This window comes from Kryptolebias marmoratus, linkage group LG10 (assembly GCF_001649575.2).
Source record: "Kryptolebias marmoratus isolate JLee-2015 linkage group LG10, ASM164957v2, whole genome shotgun sequence".
NCBI lineage: Eukaryota > Metazoa > Chordata > Actinopteri > Cyprinodontiformes > Rivulidae > Kryptolebias > Kryptolebias marmoratus.
In genome coordinates this window covers 9,800,696-9,813,253 of record NC_051439.1, presented here as the reverse complement: position 1 = coordinate 9,813,253, position 12,558 = coordinate 9,800,696, and the positions used below count along the sequence as shown (strand labels likewise).

Genomic DNA, 12,558 nt, shown 5'->3' with positions numbered 1-12,558 from the left:
GTCATTGTTCTGCCGCAGAATAAAATTCGGGGACCAATCAGACCCCTCCTTGATCGAGAAGCATCTCCTTTTATTTGTCAGCATTGAGGACACCATTAACCCTGACCGGATTCCCGACTCCATTCGAAGAAACAAACAGATGAGTAGTTCACATTTTCACTCATCAGTCCAGAGCCCCTGCTGCCACTTTTGTGCACAGTTGAGTCGCTTGGCCTCGTTTTCATATTGGAGGGATGCCTTTTTGACCTCGCTTCTTCCATGCAACCTCTTCTGGACAGATTCACCAGACCGTAGATGGTCGTACCCGAGTCCCACAGCTTTCTGACAGCTCTGAGCCGATGGCTCCGCTGGACATCTTCTGATTTTGAGTGTTGTAACTGAGTTTTCGTGCATCTTTGGTCCTCAGCATTGTGTTACTGTTAGGTCATGTGCATGTATGTGTATTATAACATACACCATGCAAAACTGAAATTCACTGATAATTGTACATAATTCGTATGAGCTGTATCAAATAAAGTAAAACATGAAATATTACTGATTAAAAGTATGTGTACCTTGTTGTAGCAGTTCTGTGTCCTGCTGTTTGTCACAGCTTAATACATTCACAAAAATAATTTTTTTTAAATTATATTATGAGGCTTTTATTGTAAAAATCAGATGCAAGAGGGTCTCTTATGATGCACACTTCTACTCTGAGTAGTACAAATTCTACAAGATATATGAAATCTAAAATACAAAGTTTAGATTTCTATACTTCACAGTAAAAAGATGCACTGAAGTTTGATCAGGACTTGAGATTTAGTGTTGAGATCCAATCCTTCTGCTCTATCCTCAGTTTGTTTGTTTTTATTTAACCCTAGAAGTGCTTTCAGTGACTGCACCGGCTAATGTACTTTTGATTTCCTTACATTTATCTTTTAAATGTACACGATTGCACTTGACTAATACTTCAAATTGATCACATTTTAAAAAAGCAAAATGTGAGTTTAACAACCTTTAGTTGTTGATATTTAGTGTCTTCAAAAATCAACCTGCGTTTACTACAAATACAAATAGTTCTGGATTTCTGAGCTCATTTGTATTCCTAATAACTGCTTGTTAAGATAAGCTGCTTAAATTGCAAATAATATATTTAAATTTCAACTTCCCACGCTGAGTCCAGTTCAGACGCAGTATGAATGGGATCTAAATGGGACGTGGCTGCAGAGAAATGTGAAATCCTTTGTGTTTGTCACCAGGGTTAACGTGATCAGTGCTATTACTCTTTAAAAAAAGAACAAAAAACACTGAGAATAAAAGATGCAAATAAACACACAATCTTACATGCTGATTAAAATAAAATAAGTGTAACCTTTTAGAAGATCATGTACAAGGAAAAGTTTTCCACCACAGGCTGCCAGTTTTTTTTCCCTTCAAATAAACACAAAAAGCTGAACTGAGGTCATGTTAAAATCATACTGTCCATGTAATAAAACTACATACTGATCAATAGAAATACAAACACTGCACATGGTAATACTAGTATCGTCCTTTCTTTCCTCCATAATCTCCATATCCTCCTTGGTTCCTGCCTCTTCCTTTCCAACCTTCTCCACCTCCTCCCCAACCTCCTCCCCCACCTCGTCCACCTTGACCCCAGCCTCCTCCTCCTCCACCGCCGCCGCCGCGACCTCCCCAGCCTCCTCCTCTTCCTCCACCGTCCTGCCTTTTCTGCCAGGGTGGCATCTCAGGAGGCGGGGCTTGAATCTCAGAAGGACGTCCTCCTCGGTCCGGTACTCTTCCCATGAGGACCTGCGGAGACAAAACCACTTTCATAAGGAAAACAATACAATTAATGTGGCTTTCTTATTTTTAAATTCGTACAGTTTTAACTCGTTTGCCGTACCTTGTTGACAGCACATACGGTCTTCTCCCTGCTGGTGCCGCTGCTGGTCTTCACCACGTTGCAGATGTCCACTCTGGCAGCCAGCAGCGCAGCCATGTCTACTGTGGACTGTGGCCTCAGAGAGTGTCGCCTCGGCTGGTAGGCTCGTGCCATACTATCCACCTTCACCTGGAACACAAACAAACAATGACATTACTGGTATTATTATTATTTTTTAAACCAAAGTAAACGTGCGACGTGAACATGCCTTTGCTCGGTCTGACCAGCCGAACGACTGAACGGTGACGTCCAGCCGTTTGATCAGCATCCTGCGGCGACACTCATACTCTGACGACAGAACTTTGTTCATGTTGTGCAACTTCTCCTGCGAGAGAGACAAGCGGAGACTTGAGCAAAACGTGTAGCCTGCAGATGTAAAATCCTGACGAGAATTTGTTCCTCTACATACCCACTGTCCACCGCTGAGAGGTCTCTTCAACACCGGCTTTCCAACGGATCCATTAGGAAGATCTTCAAGTAATTTTTCAACCTATAGTGACAGATTTGAATATTTTAATAATTTATTTATACATTTGTGAGTTTTTATTTTAATTAGCCAGTTAAAATAAGTCATTTAAAGACACTTCCTTCCCTAAAATAACAGGCAATGGTACAGTAGTTTTAGGATACATAAATTTAAAAGTCTAATTATACTAACATTTAGATTGATTTACGTTTATCACATAGATGGCATAAGGCCCACTGTTTAAATCCTGCCACAGGGCAGTTTTTAACTTCCCTAAAGCTATTAATGAGTAACAACAACAACAACAAAGAGTAATGCATGTCTCTTCTCCTATTAGTTTTCAGGCTTCATAACAAACTATATGAACATGCTCACCTTGTTTTGTATTTGGGAGAAATACCCCATCGCTTCCTGTCCCCTGGGCTCGGGTACCTCCAGGGCTTCACAAATTGCTGAAAGCTCTTGACAAACCGGACTCCCCTCTTTGCGTTTATCGGAGGCCTGCCTGCTCCTCTTGATCTGAGCCGCCTGAAGCTCGGAGCTCAGAAACACTAAGAAAGGAGACACGTTTTAATTCCCAGACCTCGTGCCGACCATGCAGTTTGTGGCACGACGACTGGACGAAGGAGGCCGAAGACGTACACACAAACTTCAGATGGTCTTTTGTATTTCGAGCCTTGCCCTGAAGGATCCCAGAAACAGCTTCTTCAAAAGGGCAGTGCAGCTCCTTCAGCAAGCCGCTCATCTCCACCTGAAGGCTGCTAATGTCATCTGAAAGAAAACACACACAAAACGGCAACTAAGCTGTCAGATTAGAGTTGTAAGAAATAATACGCACGTCTGTACGTATTTAAAGAACTCATTAAAAGTGACTGATCAGGGCTCACCTGGTCCTGAGGTGATGCTCTCCTCCAGGTCACACAGAGGCTTCAGTCTGGATGCTAACCACCTGCAGAGCTCCACATACTCCGGGGAGGAGAGGCCTTCCTCTGCGGCTTTCAGCAGAGCTTTTTCTTCCAACAGAGGACCGTCATAGCTGCGGACCATCACACAGACGCATAGTGTACTAAATACATGCAGGTGTTAAACCCAGAGACCGTGTGTAAGCCCGCTACGCTCTCTGGTTTCTAGCAAAAGACAGCTACTAGCACGAAATGCTAAGCAAAGTTACCCAACATGCTGCTGAAAGAAAAAAGGATTAACTTACTCGAGCTGCTCTAAAGAATCCAAAATGTCACACTCCATGGTGAAGTTATTCTCTATTTTTATTTACCAAAACATGGCGATATTACAGAAAACATGCGGGTCAACACAAACGGTATTTGCACCCATTCATTTCCACTGGCGCTGGCGTTTCCGGTTAGGTACATCAACCGGAGGGAAACGCTGTCGACAGCACATAGTTCCGCATCTTAAAAAAAAAAGAATTTAACAATAATAATAATAATAATAATAATAATAATAATAATAATAATAATAATAATAATAATAATAATAATAATAATAATAATAATAATGTCAGTGTCAAAAGTATAAATAGACCCTTTTTTCATACTGTTACACATACTTCCTGTATCAAATTACTGTTAAATTAAATCATATGACTAAAAGGACTTGCAATACACAGCTGTGTGCACATTTACTGTAAAAAAATGTTTTAAATACTTTAAGATCACACACAGTCATATACAAATGTTTTCTTGTTTTATTAGTTGTTGTTTAACTTTAAATGGTTGTATCTGTGATGTGTTCAGGGACTTTTTGTGTATTCTAAAAGCATGTGAACAACCCAAAGAGTTATTTTTCCCAAGGAAAAAAATGTTTAAAATACCTTGTGTGTAGTCCTATGTTTCTTTAAGATTTTATAATATTATTCCAACAATTTTCCTCCTTTGTCTGTGAAAATCTGCTCATCTTAACTGGCATTCCAGTAACAGAATTTCTAAGTCCACTTTCATGATTTTGTGGTTTAAAATCCAACATTTCCTTCTCTGTTTTTTTTTTTAATGTTTGGAAGATTAATAACTTTTACTGGATCTCTGTACTGTAGATATAAGATATGAGTTAACTCAGAGATTACAGATTAACTTAAAGTTTGTTGAACCTTCTTTCTGGGATACCCCCTGATCAAGAGAGTAGATTAGGCCTTCAAGGAGGTGGAGTCCCAAATATACATAAACAAGGAACCTTTAAGAGACAAGCACAATGTTTATATATAAAAGCATTTAAGCTTTTACATTTCTTTAAATAGAACTAAAAATAGAAATGTCAAGCAACAAATATGAAATAATTTGCAATCAGCACAACTCTCCTCTTTTCCACATAATTGAGCTTCTATGAAACCAGACTTTTACAACTTTTTAAAGTGGCCTTGAGCGCATTTGTTCAGATCTTTCAAAGCTTTGCTCATATTTTATTTTTACCGCTGACCTATAAATCATGATAGAAAAGGTATCTAAACTCAACAAGAGAGTCTAGCTCAGAGGTCTGAAACTTTTACAATCCAAAGAGTCATTTCTGTCTTTTCGTTCACGACATAAAATGTGTCCTGAGATGAACTGTGATCATCAACTGGTGGACCATGGGCCACTTCCATTTTGCTGATGGGTCTTTTCTGGCCAGTGGGTGTGGTGACCCCTATACTACAAGTGTTATATAAATATTGCATAAACAACTGTGTTTATTACATAGAAAACAAACAAAAGCACTAATATATAGATACTTATTGATTTTATTTGCATGTTAGGACAAAAGAAAAGACTATATTCATATAAAAAGGGGGGAAATATTTGAGAGCTTCTACCCTCTTTGATTAAATTTAAACACTGAACTACACGGGCCTTAGGCTTAAGAGTCCTTTCTATGTTTGTGAAATATTTTAAAAAATCAACTGTCCTACTTTGAAATTATAAAGCATTTAGTTAGAGTAAATGTAAAAATTAAGCCAGTTTGTTGTCTATTTTATTGTTACTTACTGAATTAAAGCTCACTTACTTGAACTTTATGTTTTTATCAAAGCTAAGATTTTCCTCCTAATTCTTCTCAAAGTACTGAACTGGCCCCATTTTTACAGAACACCTTATTTTAATCTGGAATATGTTTGCAAAACTGCATTTTTGGTCTTCTTCTAAGCAACTTGCCTTAAAAGTGTTAACTGATGATGGTGATCTCAGACGAAGATCATACCATGTGGACCAGCTGGATTAACGACGAGCTCATCTGACCAACATGTTTTGCTTCTTGTATTAGGAGCATCATCCATCCATCCATCCATTTTCTTTAACCGCTTCTCCATTCCGGGTCGCAGGTAGCTGGTGCCTATCCCCAGCAGTCACTGTGCGAGAGGCGGGGGACACCCTGGACAGGTCGCAAGTCCATCGCAGGGCCGGAGCATCATAGTGTCACAGACAATTCATTCACACATTTGCCCACACACACACACACACAAACAATTGGGAAGGAAAATTTCTAAAACTACCCTTTTTTTTTGTTATGGTTAGGGTTAACCCTAACCCTAACCCTATCCATCCATCCATCCATCCTCTTCACCCACTTCTCCTTTCCGGGTCGCAGGGAGCTGGTGTCCATCTCCAGCAGTCAGTTCTGAATATTAATAATAATAATTTCCATGTTTTTTAAGGTCAAAGCTATAAAGAGCCACAGAATGCAGACCGAATAGATTAGCTAATTTCTAGTAAACTATAAAAGCACGAGGTGTGACTTATAACTTTTGCACAGCCCCGTGACTCTCCTAATTAATGCACATTGGAGTCTCTGTATTCAAAGTGGACTCACAGCTTGTTGCATCTGAACATATGCAAGCTGTTATTTTTAGTCCCAATCATGTTTTTTTGGGGGTTAAACTCAACGACGTGAAACGCAGTGAAACTCAAACCACAACAGGATTAAAACTCACCATTTTATTATGATAATGTTATTTGATATGTCAAATTACAAGTGTATGATGTAACATAAAAACAGTTACAAACATAGGTATGCATATTTACATTATATATTTATGAAAAGTAACAAGCTACATCTGTATGAAGAAAATACAACTATGACATGAGTTATTGGAACTATCCATTTTACATCAGATACTTGGTATTCTCAAACCATGAGAAGAAATACCTAGACGTGTAGAAACCAATAAAACCAGGATGAGAGATGTTAAACTGTAAGATGGAAACTAAGATGAACGTGAGGCACTTTTTTGAGGTTGTCAGGATGTGAAAGCCGATGGCACTAAAAGAATCAACAGATGCACATAAAAAAGGAAATATGCACAAAGATTAAAAAAAAAGAGAAAAAACAGGTAGTGTTTACAGAATAGTTAAGAGTAGTACCATTTATACTGCAAGTTTTAAAACACAAATGTCTTCCACTATTTAGAACTAATCACATAAATGTTACATCAAGCGCTGTAGGATGAAAAAAAAAAAGAAAAAAAAAAGCTTACACTTAGTATCAGTGCACCAAAGCATCGGAGAATTGAAACAAAACCACTCCACTGCTGTGAAAAATAATCCTTTTTTTTTTTAAACAATACACTGAAGAGAAACAGGTTTATATAGCTTCTTTCTTATTTTTTTTTTAAATCTACACAATGTCAAAGAATTTACACTTGTATGCATTCCCAAAGATATGCACAATTTCCAAGATTGAAAGAGGATAAAAGACTAGCAGCAAAGTGGTTAAAACTGAAGTCTTATATAATGCAGGTCAAAAAAAAAATATATATATTAAAGCGGACAGACACATGTTGCATATATAATACAGTACATGACAGGAAGTTGCACTGCGCTGGTTAATGCAGAATGAGAAGAGTTATTTCGGCATTCTCTACACTTCTGTATAAATGCACGCTCTTTTATTTTATTTATTTTTTTGCTTCTCAGCCAGCAAGTTTTAATCAGGTTCGACAGACCTCGGTTCAGCTTGCAATAATAATAATGCGGGGCGACCCGATCGCAGTGGGAGAATGTGACAAGCAACCAAACGTTTGGTTACACACCAACCCCCCTCCCCACCACACACACACACACACTGCCAGCAACCTCATCCGGTCAGTATACAAACACACACACATACACCACTTGTGAGCACATGAGAACACACATATATAGTAATACTCACACACACACACACACGTGTCATCATGCAACAGAGCAATCAAACATTTAAACACGACGGCTGTTATATGTTGAGAATTAGGTTTAACAGTCGTTCATAGCTGATTTTCTCTGTCAACACAATAAAATTAGTGATTGTATCTAGCAGCTTTATATGTGTATTTATACATATATATTTATATTTAGTTATACATATCAAACTTTAGAAACAAGTGGACTGCCACTACTGTACCGTGTTAGCATTATCCTTCCTTCTACCGTACAAAACTAGACAGACTCTATTAGAAGCTCAATAGTTATATCTGTCACGAAGCCCTCTACTTTTCAATGTGAAATAATACTAAAAGGTGACCTATGTACAAAATGCTGTCATTTCGAAGCTACAGTATAGGCTGACAGCAAAGATAAATACAGCTCTATCTTTAAAATCTCAAAGAGAAAAAGCTGGGATTATTATTATTAATAATAGGTACTTAAATATAGTGTTACATATTTACAGGTGTTTAGTTTAGTACCGGGGGGTTGGCCAGCTATGTGAGGAGCTTTAAAGTGTCCTGTCCCATCACCGACTCGGGCTGCAGAGAGGACTCTACATGTTCAGAGAGTTTGCATAGAGAGTAAAGGGAGCGTTGGTCAGCTTTGTGCTGGGGAGGTGGGGGGGATATTTCTGCGCTCGCGATGAAGCAAACTGGTTTCCGGTGCAGTTGGTCAGAAACGAGCGGACGCGTTGGGGCCTGAAAGGAAGAGGAGGCTGCTCGTTTGCCATTTAATGAGTCGAGTTGAGGCTAATGTTGGTAGCAAGTTTGAGACTTTAGCAGGCAGCTACCCAGAAACAGCAAACGCCACCTAAAAGCAGCCCCAGAGCTTGCTAATCGACATCCTTTTTTTAAAATGCATGTTTAATCATGTGGAAAAGTGACAAGTTGTGGTTGGCCCGGGGGTGATGTGGGGGGAGGATTTTGGATCATTAAGGGAGTCTCCTGACAATCTCACATAGCAGGAAATCACAACATACCTCCACATCAGCTGTATTACCCCTCAAATTGTTGCTTTTAGAAAAATAAATATCTATATATTTTTGTTTCTTTTTAAAAAAAAAAAAGATTGAGATAATGAGATTTGCCAAATCTTGTAGTGGAACACTTTGAACGTTGGAAAGATGCGTCAGCTCCATCGGCTTTCGTTTATCCATTTACTTGAAACCCCAACTGCGCCGTCGGCGGTGAAGCTCGACACAAAGCCCACCGAGGCATATGAAGACATATGCGAGCGCAAATGACACACTTCTCAAAGCTACGACACGTCTCGGGTTTTCCCGAAAACAAGGCATTCATTCTGGGGCTGATAAATAAAAACGAGAAAAATAGGAGGAGTGGATGAGAGTTTTGAATAACAACGTATTACTACATTAATGAACAGTAAACGATACATGAAAACAGAAAAAATAAAACAAACAAAATATTGGAGAGGGTGCTGCAACCAAAGCTTGGAGAGCAGTGCTTTAAGGTCGGGTTTCCCCCAGTCCCAATTAGGTGGTAAATTAGTTCAATTTATCTACAGATTAATACCAAAATCTGAAGGTTTCTTAATCAAAAATAATCCTAATTTAAGTGCCTCGTCGTTTACCAAAGGAGCACCGGGACCCCCCCTTGTTTGTTTCGTTTTATCCACCAAAGCAAAACTTGCTGGTTGAGCAACATTTCAACCTTTGATTCAAAACTAATTACAAATGTCAGCAAAAAAAAAACAAAACCTTAAAGAAACAAAAACACCAATTTTACTACAGCAGTAAATAAGTGATCGATAACATTTTCACTGAAGTGAATGAAACTGCAATGGGTCAGTTTCAGGATAATAAATGGGCCAAGAGGTTCTTTATAGATGCGGAGAAAGGAAATAACTGTTGTGGAGAAGTCGCTGTGATCGTTTTGCCACCAATTTTTCCCCTTCCCCTTGTGGATTAAATGCTTCATTTGAAATCCGATCAAAATGTCTGAATCACCCCTGAAGAGCTTTTTTTTTTTTTTTGCTTATTTAATTTAAAAACTTTGTTTTAAATCTAAAGATTACGCTGAGTCATACCTCAGAAAAAAAAAGTAACTGGAACCACTTGATTCTTTTTGATAAACAAAAGGAACTTGGCTTTACATCCAACACGAACATCTCCCAAAATTAAAAAAAAAAGAAAATCACTGTACGTGTGGGACAACATGCCACAAGATTTCCAAAAACGTTATTTTTCATCGAGGGGGGGATTCCATTTAGTGCATTTTTCTCTGGTGAGTAAATACATTGTCAGCAAACGCTTAAGCCATGAAGGAAAGGCCACTGTTATCCAACTGCAAATTCACAAAAAAAAAAAAAAAAAAAAAAAAAAAACAAACACGAACACGTCCCTTTTAGCATACTCAAACAGCAAGTACTTTTTGTCCTCAATGCAGTTGTAGCTTTGTTTTCTTTTTGTCATTAAGTTGTCGCTATCTGTACAAAATATATACTTTTTCTCCTTCATTAAGTTACACGTTGTGGCCTGGCTTTGCCGATGTATGAGAGTGAATGTGAGATGTGTTTATGTGTGTGTGTGTGTGTACAGGTGTGAGTAACATCTCCAAGTCTGTTAATCGTGATGTCTCGTCCTCCTCGTCACCTCAGATTTAGCTCCTGCATTTAACTTGATGCTCAGAGCTCCCAAAAAAGCACATTGTTAGTTCTCCACTGCTGCTTGTCGGCGACAAACACAAACTGAAATCTCCAAAAGCCCTCAGAGCTGGGGATCAACAACACATCGCCCCTTCTGAGAGAGAGAGAGAGAGAGGAATGAAAAAAGGATGCCGGCTAATAATTTTCCGCTTTTATCCACTGCCTTTGTCAGCTAGCTTTGAGGGGGGGGTCCCCATTGTCCGGCGCCGGGTCATCCCGCGGCCTTGTGCTTGCCCCCGCAGCAGTGGCACGCCTCGCCGCAGTGGTGGCACGCGCGCAGCGGCAGGTAGCAGCACATGCAGGGCGCGATGAACGACAGCGCCAACAGGGCCAGCCAGCGCAGGCAGAACTGCTCGTCGGACGTGTCGCACGAACACGGGTCCGAGTAGTCCCCCTCCGAGTCGGACATGCAGTGGTACAGCATGCTCTCGGCGCAGAGCATGCAGCTGACTTTGTAGATGCACTGCTTGATGGGGTCGGGCGCATCCTGGCACTGCCCCCGCCAGTTGTCCTCGTGGTTGAACATCTCTCGGCAGTAAATGCAGCGCGAGCGCTCGCCGTCCTCTCTCCGCCGGCGGCCTTTCTTCGACTTCAGGAGGGGCGACGGCTGGGTCTTAATGGCCGTGTCCTTGCCCAGCCCCAGCCCCATGCCCGTTCCGATGCCCATGCCGGGGCCGGAGTGTGAGTCTCCACCAGGCCCATCGGGGAAGAGGTACTCAAACTTCTTGCTGTCCAGTTTGAAAGGGATGCGGAAGTCCATGTCCTCGCGGTCCGTGTCGAATTTCATGACCGGATGGCGGTAGTCCTCGTAGCCTCGGATGACGACGTCTTTACGCGGGTTGATGCGGACGATGTCCTCTTCGTCCATGCGGAAACTGACGCGACGAGTTGACTTAAAGACAACCAGCAAAGAGAGAAAATTAAAAATCTATCCATATCTATCCATCTGCTAATATATATCCATACAAATACACACCTGCTGAGGCAGGTAGCGACGGGTGTCATCAAAGGGCTGGGTGTGGACGTAGCGGCCCCGGAATAGCTCGGTGGGGACAACATTACTCGGGGGACAGAAGGGCTCCTTCATCGGGGTGCAGATCGATGGAGGCTCATCACACACCTGGAGAAACACATCATCGGGACAACTGTGAAACAGCTCTGATACACAAAGTCAACACATTTTAGCAGTGCATCTACAAAGTCAGCTGCTTGGTTGTTTTTCTGCTGAGAACAGAACTCAGCCGACTGGCGTGCAGCTATAATTCATGGTTATTGTGGTCCACATTGAAGCAAGTCAGCGACATATTCTGGGAGATGTGGAGACGCATATTTAGGCGTTCTAATAATCAATTTACGGACATCAACCTTGGTTCTGTTAATTAAGAAAAAAAAGGAGCAAAAGATTATTTTAAAACACAAGTGCCGCAGCCTAAACACTTGACATTCTCACGTTGCACATTACCATTTCGCCGTCAGAAGCACTAATGGTCACTTTTTCTGACTGCAACAGCTTTGACTCAAGGTGTGTAGGCTGTGTGTATGTGTGTGTATTCCACTTTAACCACCAGGGGGCATCCTGCACCCACGCTTTGCCAAATGACCATGTTGAGCAGTGATGACTCAAGGCCCTTCTGTTACAAGAACTCAGAGTTCTCATCAGGCTCGCATGTGTTCCCACAAACAAACACGCGCAGAAAAAAAGGCTCTCGAACAACGAAGAGATAAATGAAAGTAAATATTCTCTTCGCACTGCACCGATTGATCTCATGAGGAAAACTCATTGTTGAAATCAGGCAGGTTGACGTGTCTATAAATAGCATCTAATGAATGATACTTGTAAAGTCTGATGAAAAAAACATCTGAAGCTCTACAGAAATGAAAGGATTTCAGCGCAACAAAACCAAAGATTTCATGACAGGACCACACAGCTGTGACTCTACAGAGCAGGGATAATCTGAACATTAAGTTTAGATTTTGAGCAGCAGTTTTTTGTGTGCCACCATCGTCACGATTTGCAGCTCGTTCCGTTTCGAACATAAACACGAGTCGAGGTATCCTCACGTAACTTTGACCCGATCGTATTCATTGGCTAGCTGTCCCTCTTTTCCCACACACATCCCGACCTCATCAAGGCAGGGTTAGTCCTCCCTTCTCCCTCCCTCCCTCCTTTCTGCATGTGGAGGAGGCTGCTGGCTCTGGTTAGTCAGTGCCGTGTGTAAAGTAGCCCACGCCAGTGCTTTAACGCACAGCGGAAATCTGGTTTGCTCCTAGCTGCTGCTACAGTAATTACTGTCCTGTGGTTGCTAAGAGATGCTTCCTTTGACCCCCCCCCCCCC

The 12,558-nt window shown here is 41.0% G+C and overlaps 2 protein-coding genes across 2 annotated transcripts in view; both read right to left on the bottom strand.

The window, feature by feature from the left end:
* Positions 1 to 1,330: 1,330 nt before the first annotated feature.
* Positions 1,331 to 3,763, bottom strand: fam98b (family with sequence similarity 98 member B). The gene is made up of 8 exons (XM_017411802.3): positions 3,598 to 3,763; positions 3,278 to 3,426; positions 3,033 to 3,161; positions 2,766 to 2,941; positions 2,334 to 2,414; positions 2,133 to 2,249; positions 1,886 to 2,053; positions 1,331 to 1,791 (listed from the first exon to the last, which is right to left on the bottom strand). The coding sequence occupies exons 1-8, from the start codon at positions 3,633 to 3,635 to the stop codon at positions 1,519 to 1,521; spliced, it is 1,131 nt and encodes a 376-aa protein (XP_017267291.1). The 5' UTR covers positions 3,636 to 3,763; the 3' UTR covers positions 1,331 to 1,518.
* A 2,532-nt stretch (positions 3,764 to 6,295) lies between these two features.
* The window catches only part of spred1 (sprouty related EVH1 domain containing 1), a 30,821-nt gene continuing 24,558 nt past the window's right edge, over positions 6,296 to 12,558 (bottom strand). The window contains exons 5-6 of the mRNA XM_017416046.3: positions 11,199 to 11,342; positions 6,296 to 11,114 (exon numbers count right to left, since the gene is read on the bottom strand). Of these exons, the coding sequence (XP_017271535.1) occupies positions 10,434 to 11,114; positions 11,199 to 11,342 (825 nt within the window). The 3' untranslated portion in view covers positions 6,296 to 10,433. The remainder of the gene's footprint in view (positions 11,115 to 11,198; positions 11,343 to 12,558) is intronic.